General features: G+C 36.5%; 1 protein-coding gene across 2 annotated transcripts; it reads left to right on the forward strand.

Annotated features, from left to right (window-relative positions):
- Positions 1-5365: 5365 nt before the first annotated feature.
- Positions 5366-12177, forward strand: LOC104602901 (delta(7)-sterol-C5(6)-desaturase-like). 2 transcript variants are annotated; one of them, XM_010266758.3, is made up of 4 exons: positions 5366-5763; positions 9242-9358; positions 10473-10778; positions 11471-12177. In XM_010266758.3, exons 1-4 carry the CDS (start codon positions 5547-5549, stop codon positions 11764-11766), a joined length of 936 nt encoding a protein of 311 aa, XP_010265060.1. In that variant the 5' UTR covers positions 5366-5546; the 3' UTR covers positions 11767-12177. The 2 variants fall into 2 exon arrangements, with proteins under 2 accessions (XP_010265060.1, XP_010265061.1); XM_010266759.3 differs by lacking the exon at positions 9242-9358 and having other exon boundaries at positions 5370-5763.
- The last annotated feature ends 3736 nt before the right edge of the window (positions 12178-15913 follow it).

A 15913-nucleotide genomic window follows, 5' to 3' on the forward strand; every position in this document is an offset into this window, starting at 1 on the left:
TTGAGAAAATGGGAGATCGAGAAATGGCTATGAGAGTAAGAGACTTGGAGATCAAGAGATGATTGTGAGAGTGAGAGAGTTGGAGGGAGATTGAGAAAAGAGGGAGTGGGAGATAAGTTGAAAACCTATTTTTAGTATAGGATTTTTGTTGTGCCCTACATGGCTTAAGAGTCCCATGTTGGCAATAGCCACATAAACCTCTGATAACATGGCAAGAGTTTTTATAATTTGAAATGTATAGCCAATTGTCAGAGTTTTATTGGTTTTTGGACAAACCTGCAATCTAATTTTAAATATACAATTGGCTCTAACTATAATTTTCCCTTATTTTTATGCTAGGCATCCATTAAAAGATAATAAATCATCCAATCAGCTATTTCTCAAATGATCCATTGTTCTTCATGACCAGAGAAATGCTTTTTTTTTTATTATTATTTTTGGTAAACAAGAGAGAGAGCAGCCTGGGGTCTACAAACATGTTGAATATGGGTCAGATATCTATATGAATGAGACAAAATTGTCCATATCAATTCATTCTCTCCTGTCAGAGTTGAAAAGTCTCCTCAAGTTGAGTGTTTTAAATAAAATAAAAATTATAAAATATGGCCTGAAATTTCCTACTTGAGAAATCGGATTTGGTCCTCACAAGCACTGTTCTCACACCATTCACACAGTCCCTTGCAACTGTGCATTGGAAATATCTTCCCATGAAAATAAATATACAACTATGGAGATGTTTCGAATGCAGAGATATAAAAAAATTGTGAAGACTGTGAAAACAGTTCTGTGAGGACTGAATCCAAACTCCCTAATTGAAGAGCTTTTCTTAGGCAATCAGTATGATTGAGGATGATTAGTAACAACATTCCAATTAAGAATTTCGGGCTGTAACCTGACTTAAAGAATTATAACCAGTACTGGGAGGATTAGAGTTCTGGCCCTTACCATTCTCAACCCAATCCAGTCCAAGTTGCAATCTTCATCAGAATACACTTTTCATGTCACTACCCGCTAAAATCTTTCTTAATGTCTCAATGAATAAGCTTTCGTAAACTTTTATAACTACCAAACCCATACTGTCTCCTAAATTTTTGATAGCCCAATAGGAAAAGCTTTGCAACAACTAACAAATCTGTATATCTCTCTCACTCCTAGAACCTAATTAGGACACATTCAAACAAGATTTGGTTCCAGTAGCCAAACTTCCAATTGGTCGTTATGTGATCACTTTTTACCGGGTATGTATATAGTTCTACTTACCCGGCTTTGAGTCTATGGAATTCTCTCTAAATCGAGTATTGTTTTAACATAAAATAGATGCTCATTTCTATATTTGCCAACGCATAGGCTATGTTTAGTTTGAAGGAAAAGGTAGAGAAAGGAAGGGAAGGATAGGAAAACCTTTGCAAACCTTGTATAGGTCTCCCTAGTTACCTTTCCCTTCCTTTCTCTACCTTTTCTTTCAAACCAAACATAGCCTTAGAGTGGTTATTCATTAAGATTATATGAGTTTGAATGGTGGAGTTGGCATTTTTTTGAGAAGCATGAGACTTAGGCCCGGTGTTTGTTTTTTAAGAATACATTACCTAGGTAAATTCATTTAACATATTTTTTTTATTCCCATTAAATTATACAATAACCTTTTCATCCATAAAAAGTCATTATTAGAATGGGCAATATTGTTCTATTAGGTTTTGTAAATTTTTCCCTAGATGAAAAAATTACTTGTCTAGAAAATCAGTATCACCTATTCGGATAAGTGATATCCAGGAGAAAATATTAATGAATTGGTAAAGAGGAACCACTTTCCCTTTGACCAATTTTTCTTCTCCTATTTCCTTAAAAACAGATAGGGCCTTAGATTGAATGAGCATGTAGAAGGGCTAGGAGGTTTGACTAGTCAAAGCACTTCCTCAAACACATAACTATATCTCCTACTCAAAGAAAAAGGCTTTCAGGAGATTACATCAGTGAAAGTTACAATCTTGATACTGTGTTGTTTAATTATAAATTAAATGTTATAAATCAAATAAAAAACCCACCCTAAATGCTTCATGAGTCAAGGTTTATCACATAGATAATGGGTTCCATAATGAGTATAGGATCATTAGCTAGTACATAGGAGTTTTGGAAAATGAGATAATTTTCAGCATTTTTTATTTGCTGTATTTTGGAATTTCTGATGCTAGCTTATCAACTGCAAGCTCTTATATGTAACTTGGATCACTTGGGCTTTGCTGATTTTCCCAGAAAAATTTTGTTTAGTGTTAGACCCATCTGATGTGGGGTCATAACCTTCATTGCCTCCACAATTTGCAGCTTAGATGGGCACCTTATTGCTGTTATGATGAGGACCTTTTTTCTTTTCAATTGATTAATTTTTTCTTCCTCCTTTTTTTTTTTAATTAATTCTTCCTTCTTTTCAATTTTGTCCTTCATAAAACAATTCCATGTATAGCAGGGACCCATTAATACTTTTGGCTCAGTTTGGAAAGAATACAAACAAATACAAATTCAGTTCCATTGTATATTTTAGACGTTCGGATATAAATAAAGTCTACTTGAAATCAGATTTATATATCATAAACTCTTAAAAAATCAACTGAAAATGACTTCACATGAGACTTAACTACCCTACAGCTTCTTGGTTCAAATTAAATATCTAAACTGACATCACTAAGTAAATCTATGTTGATTTTATATAACTAAATTTGTATATACAAATCCAGTAATGTCAATCCGAGCACTAGTTGGATTGGAACCATTGTTTGTATAGGAATCTCTTAAACCTTTCAGTGGAACAGATTATAGGTTTGATGAACGAGTTCACATTGGTGCCCCACTGAGCGCACCTCGCAAGTAACCCACATGTATATCTCATTATGTATTGGAAAATTTTCTCGAAATTGTCATTAGGATATGTTTCCAATACACGATTGGACTGTGCGCCGCTGTGGGGCGCCTGTGGGATACGCTTTATGATTTTGGGGTGCAGATGTGAATTTTTGATGGGCTATGGCTTAAGATATTTTCTTCAACTCCAGAAGCCCAAAAGTTCGTTGAGGATTTACACTCCATTCTACAGGGTGATGAGAGTCCGGATCTTCTGCCCACGAAGATTCTGTTTATATTTATCATAGTCATACATGAAGAACATCTCACCCTCTTCATAGCATTATGCAGGGGGAGATGTTTTCAATTCAACGAAGGGTGGTGTATTATGGATATGCATGGGTAGGATTCTCGTGGACAAGAGATCCGGAGTCAGGTGATAAGTCTAATGGCATCTGCTTTCCCCAAATCTCAGATAACCTTTACCATATTAGTAAAGTGATGCCTAACTGCCAAGTGTATCTGAGTCCAACCAAGAAGCCTGCGTTGCCATGTGAGTGGTCCCTTCATGGGCTTAAGATTCTTTCTACTGCAATTTAGCATCACGGGTTCATTTGACTAAGAGAAGAAAAATGAATATGTAACTTGGACTTGTATTTTTATCAAAAACTGTGGGCTTTAGTCCAAAGTTTCTTATACCCAAAACCGCTGTTGTCAGTCTTGGATTAGACCGGATGGTTGGCCTTTGGGCCGTCTGAACCGGATGGTGAAAGTTATTTATCTCAAATATATAGCATTCATTTTCTTAAACCTTATTTTTCATGTATAATAGCTTTAAAAGGTAATCTAGAATAATTTACTATTGTTTTATTATCTTACAATTTTGGTTTAATAGAGTTGAATGACCAAACGAGATGGTCGAAGTCCGACAACATTGACTGAAATCAGCCGTTCTAATTAGAAAGTAGGTCATCTACATTTGTCCATTATTGCTCATCTGTTACACTAGGTGCTCAGTCAGCTGTTCTAATTAGAAAGCAGGACCCTTCCCTGGGATAGAATCGAGCCTTTATGAAGAGATCTATGTCTATGTCAATGTGATTAATGCTGCATTTAGCATTTCTTATTTTAAGGATTTATTTCTTTTTTTATAATTAAAATTTCACTGTTCATAAAGGCATTTTAATAAAAAAAGGAGATAAGTCTTTATACCAAATGCAGCCTAGGTTTCTGCATACAAGAAAAAGAAAATTAGATATCGGGTTTCTCTTCTTTATATTTGTAAGTAGAGGCAGACAAATGAGAGGGTAGAAGGTAGACCCTCTTCGCCTAACTCATCTGGATTACTACATTTCTTTGATGGGGTTACCTTTTTTCTCTTCTTTTAGAGATGGCTATTAAAAGAAATGTGATCTTGCCAAAGTATTGAATATTAAGTGGCCATTAAAATACATTATAAATCAAAGTTTATCTACTAAAATTTGTATTCTTTCAAAATGGTAGTCGATTAGGTGTTATTTATCAAAATTGATGGATGAATTTTGATTGATCAAAATTCTTTCAATACCATATCTTTTCTGTATAATAGGTTTTCCCATTTCAAAATATATAATATAACGCAAACTAAAAAATATTCCAAAATTTCAGTCCAAATTTGGACAAAATATTCAGTTTAATGTTTCACTAAAAGTTTTGTCAAAACTTAGAACCATGTGGAGTCGTCAGTTGCTGCGTTAGGGGGGACTAGTAAAACTCGATGAAAAATCAATTAGGGGTTTAGGGTTTTTGTTTAAATTTTAATAGCTAAACTGCTATTGATTTTTTTTGAACGATGAACACCCGGGTCAAACTGAATGAACCGGATATGTATAAATCAAATTCTATCAAAATTGATTTTCACTTTAAGTTGCATTTAGAATCGATGTAAATGAAGAACTATGTAAAAATTTACATTAATTCGATTTTATTAGCGTAAAAAGTACAAATGTAGATTGATATAAAATTCAACTCAAATTTAATTTATTGGCATTTGGATGGAAGGGAAATTTCTCATCAAGCTTAAATTTACATGCATTATCATGTAAATACTGTATCCATTTTATCAATATAAAACTTTATATTTTTTTTCACGATTTTCAAAATCTAATAATTACTTAATACATGGATGACGTTTTACATTGGATCCAAACGAATAAACACTAATAACCGTTTCCGATCTGCTGCGAACAAATGTATACAGTACGCTACGTAACCGATAAAAAATTAACAAGCTAGTGTCCGTGGACAAAGTGTGGGCCCCAACAACCATCGGGCTAACATTGGATCAACGGTTGGAGACATACATCTTCAAATCTACAAGATGCCAACACTGAGACAACGACAAAGACAAGAAAGTCTTTCTCATCATAAATTATGGCAACAGCGGAGCTAATTTGGTCTTTCAAAATATGAGAACGAACAAAAAACGCCAGGACAGTTACCGATTCGCACAGTCTTTATCGATTCGACCTGTCTATAAATAGTGCGGGACCGGATCAAGTAGTTAAATGTCACTTGATAAATATTATTCTCACCTTAGACTCTCTCCACTCCTCACTTCCCCCTCATTCCAGTTCACAGTTCTCTCTCTCTATACTAAACTTTCTCCCGTCGTAATCCCGGCGATTTTCCCGGCCCTAATTGCCTGAATCTGCTCGCTTTTCCTGAAAAATAAAATGGAAGACTATTTGCAGCTTTTCGTGGACGAAACCAGCTTTTACAACCGCATTGTGCTCGGAAATCTTTTGCCAGAGAATCTTTGGAAAGCGCTCCCTCACTTTATCCAGACATGGATTCGGAACTACATTGGAGGGACCGCCGTTTATTTCATTTCTGGATTTTTATGGAGTTTCTACATCTACTACTGGAAACGAAACGTTTATCTTCCTAAAGGTATAATCTTTTCTTTTCTTTTCTCTTCATTTTTATCTTCCCTTTTCTTTTGATCTTCTTTCTTGGATCGTAGTCGTCTCTGCTAATCTTTGTTGTCTTGGAAATGATAGCCCCCTTGAATCTTTTCGTTTAGTTGTTTTATTCGATCTTGTGTTGCTTGCCTTAAATTGATGGATATATCGTATGCTGTCTACCTCCGTCTACCGTATTTTAAGTTCTGATCGAATTTGTTCTCTAGATGTCTGACATCAATGGTTCTGATTCCTGCTTTTTTTTGTTCGCTTTCTTTTTTCTTTCTTTTTGGTCACTGTTTGAGAGTTACGCTTTTAGAGTTCATCCATCAAAAAAGATGGCAAATGATATAGGTGCTATTTTCTCTTCGTTTTTAATTTTTGAAGTTTATCCATCAGATTGACTTCATCGTGAGTATTGATCTCATGATTCACAATACGGGCTTCTAAGAAGCCAACAGGAAGCTCTTCCTTAGGTTCACTTCGAAGTTCATTGCTTAGTGCCTTTTGAAACTTCATATAACCTGTTAAACACCTCTGCAGAACTTATATACCCACATGGACTGTGGGACACATTCCTAGTACCGGGTACCTCCTTTTTCAACAGCCGGCCTGGCCTGGTTAAATCAATTATTGTGGAGTCGGAGACTTTGAATTTCTGCTTGGGACTAATGTGATAGGATGATGCAGCTTTGCCAGCCTTGTTGAATTGGTGATTGGGGGATTCCTACCCTCTCAATTGCTGTTGATGACTAAGGTTATAGGATTTCAGTGTTCAAAACGTGAGAAGTCCAATTAAAGAACTAGTGGGTCCTAGAGCTTGAAGTGTGAGGCAGCTGAGGTCCATGCCAGAACAGAATGATGCAGCTTTGCCAGCCTGTTGAATTGGTGATTGGGGGATTCTTACCCTCTCAATTGCTGCTGATGACTAAGGTTATAGGATTTCAGTGTTCAAAACGTGAGAAGTCCAATTAAAAAACTAGTGGGTCCTAGAGCTTGAAGTGTGAGGCGGCTGAGGTCCATGCCTGAACAGAATGATGTGCCACCGATAAAAAAATAAAAGAAAAACTTAATGCATAGAAATATGCAAATCAAAATTGTAAAAGAAAATAAGACCTTGTTATTTCAATTGTTTAAAATATCATGTTACTAACATGAAGGTTATAGCCTTGTAGGCTGTGTTAGATGGACTATCCTAAATGAATGAAGAATACTTTTTAGACATGCATCCGATTTTGACACTGCATGGATTAGGGACACTTCAACATAACATTGTCCTTCCTTTCCTTGATTATTGGACATAAATGAACATCTAATGTGCACAATAAATGTTGTGTTTCTTAACAATATTGTTAAGTGACAAAGATAAACTTTAAGACCTTCTTTATATAGATGTACTATTACAATTAAAAAAATGGTGTATTTTAATAGTTTATTCTATTTTGTAGATGATTTTATGAGTCCTTGTTTAATCTTCTTGCTGAGTTGGACTCCTGGAGCCCCTGACATACATGGAATTCTGATTTCCATGTCTGTGTCCAAGATGCCAACACTGCTTATTGTTGTAGGTTCAAGTCCTATATAGATAAACTATTCAAACATCATATTCAGGGTTAATTCATTAAAAAGTAGCAAAAGGTTAGGTGAGATGCACTTAGGTTTAGGTAGGTGCATCCAACAAAGTGAGCCTCACTTTTGAAACAATGTTGTATTGTTTTTATGTTACAACAATTTGTATTGGTTTCAACATATGCCTTCTGTGGTCATGTCTAATTGTTCTTTGAAACCCATCTTTCTGAATGTGTACAAGGTACTCATACCTCAATCATTGTGGAATGATGTGTTGACCAGTTTTGCATGGGCTATCTAAATGGATTAAGTGTCCATGTCAGACATGTGTTGGATTCTGACACTTAAAGGATTCCTGAGTGACATACATAACATTTTCCTTTTTCTCTTTGCTTGTTTGACATAAAAGAACAGATAATGCACATAATGGATGCTACTTTCCCATAAAATGGTATTAAATCACAAAGATAGACTTGTGGACCTTTTCCCATAGGTATAAAATATTAGAATTCCAAAAAAATTAATAGTTTATGCTGTCTATTGATTCATAAGTGTGAGGTGTTGCTTTTGTGTTTTGCCAAGTCAGATTCTGATTCCTGTGTACATGTCCATGCAAGTATGGGATATTTTAATAGTTTATGCTTTTTCTATAGATGTAAATGTGTGAGCCTTTTTCTGTTTTTCTTTTGGTTTTGCCAAGTCAGACTCTTGCACACATGTCAGGTTCTGATTCCTGTGTATGTGTCCATGCAACACTAGTGACAAAATACATGTTTTAATGTTTTCTTAGTCCTGTTTATACTGAAGAAGTTACTCCATTGTATAGCTGGGTATCTTTGGGGATGGCATTTGCAGTTAAGTTAACAGCGGAGAAGTATGGACTGTGGCCTAGATAACTTGACATAGATTGGGTGATAATCAAATGCTATGAAATTGTCATTGTGTCTTGCTTTGGCAATGCAGTAGAACTAGTTTCTGAGGAATGACCTTTCCATTTCCTTTGCTTCCTTAGGATCTAAACAATAAGTATATACCCTAAAGTCATGGTTGGCTGTAATTCCTTGCAAAAACTGATAAGAAACTCTTCTTCTTTATTAAACTGTTTATCTTGCAGGAGGTTAATACTTTTTATAAAATTCCTCGTCATTTTCAAGAAGGATTCACCTGGAGCTTGTGAACAGTAGTTAATACACATTGTTTGTCCTTTCATCTAGATGTCTGTTTTAACATTTTGCTGGTCTTGTGCAGTGATAAAGAAATTCTGGTAAAACACAGCAGTATTGTAGCTTTTTTGGTTTTACTTTCTTTAACATTCTTTTTAGACCTTTTTGTATATATGCCTCGATGTTTCATTTTAAGAGGGCAAACTACAGCAAGTTGAGAGAATTGGGTCCAGGGTTTTTTACAACACCTGGTCTAGCGTGCATCTTTCCTTCCTATTTTGATGTGCCACAACTTACTTGCCTTTTTCTCCGTTAGGTATCTTCATGTGGCTGTGCATATTTCTAAAAGGGCACTAACCTCTACCATAATGGGGCCTTGGGACTTGTCCTTTATGAAGTATGACTTGGCTATCTTTCTCATAATCCATGCCCATATTGACATAGTTAAATTGGGTAAAATTAAGGTTGAAGTACCAAGATGGCATGTGACAACTTTTGGTCAATGGATGAGGGGGAATGTCAGTGCTTCAGCATAGAAGTTTAACCCATGATTTAACATATCGATAGACATCTGGAGCAAATATCATATGGTTGACCAAATAAGCCTGATCAATGTAATTGTCTACTTGCATTTCTGAGTTTCAAGTGTCTGATCCGATTAAATATTGATATACTGATGAACTATATGCTACTATTTATGGCCTTTTCTTTGTTGTTGACTTTGATAGCTTATAGGTGATCATCTCAAAAAGACTTATAGCATGTGGATACTCAGAACAACTCAATGGAACCTTGTCCCAATCAGTGATTTAAAAGGCACGCCTCAGATGCACAGGCGAGGTGCATTTCAAGGTAGGGACCTCGCCTAGGTCCTAGGTGCAGCCCTTTCAAAAGGCACACGCCTGGTGCACCTTGCGCCTCGGCCCATGCATGCACCTTTTGAAACTTTGACGCTTTTTTGCTTTTTTGTGCCTAGCGGTTGGGCCGGGGGCTCTGCCCTTGGACCCCGTGCCACGCCCCTCGAGGCAAGCCCAAACAAGTCCATGTTAGGTCTTAAATTCTTAGTTCTCACACAAAAAATAATGATTTTATAGTTTTAATTGCTTTTTAAGAATACATTTTATTAGGATGAATGAATGAAGAACATTACCAAATAGGGGGTTCTCGAATCGAGGGGCGTGGTACAAAAGCAGCTCGTAGAATTAGGAATGTAATATGTTTTACATCACATTAGCTACTTGAAGTAATGCAATTGAGAAAAAAAGAGATTGTGGGTTTTATATGCTTGAAAATGTTTTATATATTTGATTTTCTTTTTAAATTCTCATTTGAATATGCTTTACATGTTATATTTATGTATTTTAATATTAGATAATAGGTTTTTTAAAACATTTATTTTAAAATTAAAGTTTATATTTTTATTAATATTATGTTTAATAATTTTTTTGATATTTTGTATTTTTTGAATTTTTTGGCATTTTTTTTTAATGTTTTAGCTTTTTTTTTTTTTATCTTGTGCCTTGCTTAAAAAGTCGCGTCCTTCGCCTTGCACCTTGCGCCTCAGGCGCAAATTGACCCCTGCGCCTTGCGCTTTTAACACACTGGTCCCAATCTAGCATGTGGATGAGATGCTGTAAATCCCCTGCTGATGTACTTGACTTCCTTTTCTTTTTCAGCTTTACTTGTAATATATAGTCAATTGAAAATTTCTGTTAGAGTGGAGTCACTCTAGAATGTCATGTCATTGGTGAGTGGGTATCATTATATTTTTATCTTGAGACTGTTTTCCGTTCTATTTGGGTGAAAATTTTTCCACCTAAAAAGTAAATATATTCAATTACAATAAGCTTTAAATCACCCTTCAGCATGCTGTGTTTTATTGATTATTGAAGAAGCATAGATATTTTTTTTAATTTAATTTCAAGTTAACATATTCTTGGTTCTGTTTAATATACTATTGTTACAGATGCCATCCCTTCAACAAAGGCCATGTTTTTGCAAATAGTTGTTGCAATGAAGGCCATGCCTTGGTATTGTCTTCTTCCAACACTTTCAGAGTACATGGTTGAGAATGGCTGGACAAGGTGTTTCTCTAGAATAAGTGATGTTGGCTGGCCTCTCTACCTTCTGTATTTGGCGGTTTATTTAGCCATTGTCGAATTTGGGATTTACTGGGCACATAGAGAGTTGCATGACATAAAACCATTATACAAATATCTTCATGCAACACATCACATCTACAATAAGCAGAACACACTCTCTCCATTTGCAGGTAAGTTCCAACTTTCTCGTTCATTCAATTTCCACTCTTTTGTTCTGCCTTATATGCTGGTTGTCTGTTTATGTGAAAGTTGACTTTTCTTCATTTATAATGCTGTTCTGAGCCTATGGAACTAAAATTCTCAATGCAAATTCTAGCCTGTGCATATGGCTAAAGATCCGGACAATTAAATGATATTTGATATTGTAAGATATCTATCTACCTTTTCTAAAACATGGAAGTAGGATTTCAAGATTACCATTTATCATCTGTTGGCCCTAGGCCCTATGATTGATCATGGATGCTGTAAGCCAACCATTTTACAAATCCAGTAAAAATGACGAGACTGAATGCATGGTTTTCTTAGACTTGCAGATTTGAATTTTGTCCCATCAAAATCTTACATATGCTGTAATGGATATCATTCTCTAGGGTGTATAAGCCGCTTCCTTGAAAGTGGAAATTCAAGTTCTGCAAGATATAATGCTAGTAGGTCTTTCATTATTATAATTATCATATGGTTTAACCATTCTTGCTTATGCACTTTATGAAATGAGAAATTTATGTTTGAAACTTAATACAAATTAATACCAGTAGACTGGGAATAAAATCACAAGAAAGTATAGATTTCAAAGTTCTCTTCTAGTATAAGCTAGCCATAATCCTCGCATTATGTCAGAATCAGCTCTCTGTTTCTTTTTCAGGTTTGGCATTTCATCCACTGGATGGGATACTGCAGGCAGTACCACATGTAATAGCATTCTTTCTTGTGCCAACCCATTTCACAACTCACATCATTCTCTTGTTCTTGGAGGCTGTATGGACGGCAAACATACATGACTGCATCCACGGCAACTTATGGCCTGTCATGGGTGCTGGCTACCACACAATTCACCATACAACATATCGACATAACTATGGCCATTACACGATATGGATGGATTGGTTTTTTGGAACTCTTCGTGACCCTGACTTAGACTCACCTGACAAGAAAATGTGACATGAAGTGCATGCTCACTCGTGCAGAAGATCAATAGCCTTGAGGCTGTTTGTTTAGGCCTAAACCGGACGAGCTCTATAGTTTTGTCCTCTTCTCTCTTTTTATTTTGGTTGAACTGTTGTTTTGTTGAGTTTGTAGCTTGGTGTAAATCATGTTGGCTGAGTTGCTGCAGTTTTCTTATTGCTGCAGTTTAGGCCTAAACCGGACGAGCTCTATAGTTTTTGCAGTATTCGTGTTTAGGAAGTTACTTGGAGGTGCAAAAAAGAAGTGTATTTTTTAAGTAGGTTCATGATTCTGTCATTATTTGGGTTACCTTCTTTCTCACCTGTCTGACCCAAAATTGGAGCACCTCTTGGATAATGTATAAAATCAAAGAACTTACCATATATTTGACCTAACCAAGTTTTCTTATTGCTGCTGTTTTGGATGTGACACTGACACTGAATTGTTGATGGGACGGGGGGCGTTAATACACCCATGATTCTAGCATAAGTTAACCTTGTCATGGAAATTCGCTCTTTTGTTACAATTGGTAACAATGTGAAACTTGCATCGGTTTGGCCATGTGCCTTAAAGGGCCTTTTAAGCAGGGCAAGGCGTTAGGGACGCTGTATAGATCAATTGAGCATTAGAGTGCAAAGTTGGTTTTTCTAAGTTTGCATATTCATTTAGTGTATAACCTGTGATTCAGTCATCGGGTTGAATGAGTTGACAGTTTAACTGCCTGGATTGAATGGTTTTTAATTATTGTCTAGGTTTTATTAAAATTGGACTTAGAATCTTGGCCGGATGATGGTTTGAATGATTCAACCAATTGTGCCAACGGTGGATTGAAAACATTGAGTATCATTCATTTTCGAAGAAGAAAAACACCTAGACTTTGTTGGTTTGGTCGAATGAAAACTATATTGGGAAGACAATAAGTGGTACGGATTGATTCATTTGTTTTGATGTATAACTTAAATTGGGCAATCTATGGTCTTTTTTTTTTTTCAAGGATGTGTTCTGTTTTGTTGTTTTTGTCATTGTAGAGGAATGAGAGTGGAACATGGAGGTGGGCAAAAATTGGTGGGTTCTACTAGGAACCAAATGGAAATGACTCTATCCAATCTAGTACTGAGTAGGGTTTGGTGCCAGATTCTTGGAACTGACCCCTCATCCAAGTTGGTTTTAGGGTCAGGGGGTTTATCCCTACCCGAACTTACTCGGAGAATCAGCATTGAAACCAAACTTGTCTTGAAATAAATCCTAAAAAAAAATTAAGAATGTAAAGATTTGAATCTAAGTATTCATGGTTATAAAAAGCACGTCCTTACTTGATAATTGAGTCAGTGATTTGATCAATTTTCTTTCATTTAGAAGGCATTTAGTACAGTGGTGTTGCATTTTGGGGCAACGCAAGACGGGGTAGCACGTCCCTGAAAATCATCACGAACAATTACGCTAAGATTGAAAGGAAGAGCTCTTGGGTTGAAAGGGAGATGAGTATCTCTGACATTTTGCGGTTCTCAAGCTAACTAGTTTGCAGCTTGGTTGGCCTCACGGTAAGAATGCTGGTAGTTCACTTCCACCTTGTACAGTCTCTTGATCTGTAAACAATCGTTGATGATGCTCTTCGGTTTCCACGGAGGGTCGATAACCTGTTGTAAGCCAAGATTGAGTCCCCCTCAATGATAACAAGGCAACCACTAAAATTTAAAGCCAGATTGTGGGCTTCCCAAGCGGCCCATGCTTCAACCAAGTTTTGGCCTTATCAATAATAGTTGGAGGAGGAAATGTCACATTGTTAAAAATTTTGTGATTTCTACTCTTCCACAAGAAGGGCAATTTTTTCCCTTCTCATAGCTTTCATTTCCCTTACATTCCTCACAAATTCTTGACCACTAATCTTTTAGGCTATGTTTGATTTGAAGGAAAAGGTAGGGAAAAGAAGGAAAAGACAGGGATATATAAGGTTTGTAAAGGTTTTCCTAGCTTTCCCTTCCTTTCCATGCATTTCCCTTCAAACCAAACATAACCTAAGGCATCATTCTCTTTTGGCCCTATATATTTATCAACAAAGCTGATCCAGGTTTGAGTAGCCAAGCCACAACTTTTGAAAACATGCTCAACACTCATCCTCCTCACAGTGATTACATGCTCCATCTATATCAATCCCTTTCTTTCTTAGCAGAGAATGAGATAAAGAAATGTTTTGACTTTTTGGGGACATTTAAGTTTCCAAACATTTGAATTTCACCTATAGGAAGAATTAGAAACTGAACAACACTTGGAGTATGCCGTTTTGATTGAGAAAACACCACTTGGGCATAGATTCCAAATAATATTGTCCTCTTTATCCTTCTTTGGAATGTAAATGGGCTTTATGCTTTTCCATACTATAAGAGGAACTGATCTTCTAATCTTGTCTTCATTACCTAGTGATGTAGGAATATCTGGCAAACCTGCAGATCTTGACACATGGCGTCGGTTGGATGCATCTTGGCCGTCCATCATTAACTACTATCAACCACTCCCAACTGCTACACTTCTAAGGCAACTCTGGCTATAAAAGGGGCTCCCACAATGAGGTAAAGACACATAAACTTAAGCTCTCCTCACTTGCTTGGTTTGACCCCTCACAGTCCTCGACTAACTTGATCGTCAGAATTTTCGCCCCTGGGATAACTCCTAGGGCCTCTGATATCTTCTTTGACTCAGCAGGTTGGACCTGTCAGCTTTAGACACGAGAAATTATGTTGTTGCCCTCAGCTCCGTATTTAACAACAATAATTAGTGCTGTCTATGGGAAACATCTTCAAGACTTTCTCTTAAGAAAACAAATTTAACTTAATCAACTAGTGTTTATGAAATTGCTGACAAGCAAGACATCATTCATAATGTTCAAAAGTTAGTCATGATCAACTAGCTCGAGCTGGTCCTGAACAAGCTAGACAATTAGGTCCAGCAATTGGACAATATAGGGTTGTCGACACAAATTTTGTGCTAAATTTGGGGCACAAAAAAATGCAGACAAATTCAAAGAAATTTATTTATTTATTTTTTTTTGCAGAAATGTAAGTGGGATACAAAATCTTTTTGTTTTGCAAAGGAAATCCTCTGATTCTCTTGTCTTGGACAAAATCCAAAAAGCACGACTGGAACTTGCAATTATGAGAAGCTAGTAACGCCCAATCTTGTGTGAACGAAAATTTATTCATGCTCAATCAATGATTAGAACGTGAACAACTGAAAGCAATATCCTCACTTGTAGAACTGACAGAAGCCTTTTGGATCACGGGAATTTGAAAATCAAAATTTCCCCGATTGATGTGGTACGAAGTTGTAGCAATTTTGGTGCTTCGATAGTTGAAGAATTGGAGTATTTGTTCTGTCTTTCTTGATCTTAATGCAGCCATTTTCTTCTCCTTTTTCAAAAGCAACGAAAGCGGTCGGAGACGAATTCGGTAGTTGAAGGGGGGAGCCGAATGAGAACAGCCGAAGGGAGGAGGCTTGTTGTCCTTTCCCCATCTATTTATAATGGGTAGATCCGGCCATGAATTTGAATTCAATTAGCTGGTGTAAATGATACGGGCCCATTAAGATTGGTGATCAATTTGTGATCCCCATTTATTAGGGAAATGGATTGGATTTCCTTCCAATTATTTAGAGCCAAGTGACACTTGGCAAAGGAGGCGGGCCCATGAAGAATTCAGTCCATTAACCAGCCATTAGTTCCTTCCATATTCGGTCCATTAAACTCATATCGAATCCCATATCAAATTCTAGTTGCCTTTTAAATGGGATCTAACAAATCATAATTAAAATTTTGTCAATCTGTCATTTAGTGAAAAGTTCCAATTTGTGATTTTCTTTCTAATTTGATCTTTGTATAAGACCGGTGCACTTGGAAATCAAGTGATTAAATCACTTCCTTTAATTAGCCTTTTTATTAGACCCCACTAGTATCTCTTTGGACTAATAAGCCAACACACTGGATCCCACCTATAAAAATCTCTCCTCTTAGAGGGCCCGCCAATCTCTCATCTTGGGCCCAAAAAAACTATATTCCAACAAGGGTATCTAACAAGATGCCACCCACAGGGTGACCGTCCCGTCGGAAGCCATGAACAGCACAGCGGGCGATCTGCTCATTTTACCAAGAACA

Source organism: Nelumbo nucifera, chromosome 4, assembly GCF_055504915.1.
Source record: "Nelumbo nucifera cultivar China Antique chromosome 4, China Antique-T2T, whole genome shotgun sequence".
NCBI lineage: Eukaryota > Viridiplantae > Streptophyta > Magnoliopsida > Proteales > Nelumbonaceae > Nelumbo > Nelumbo nucifera.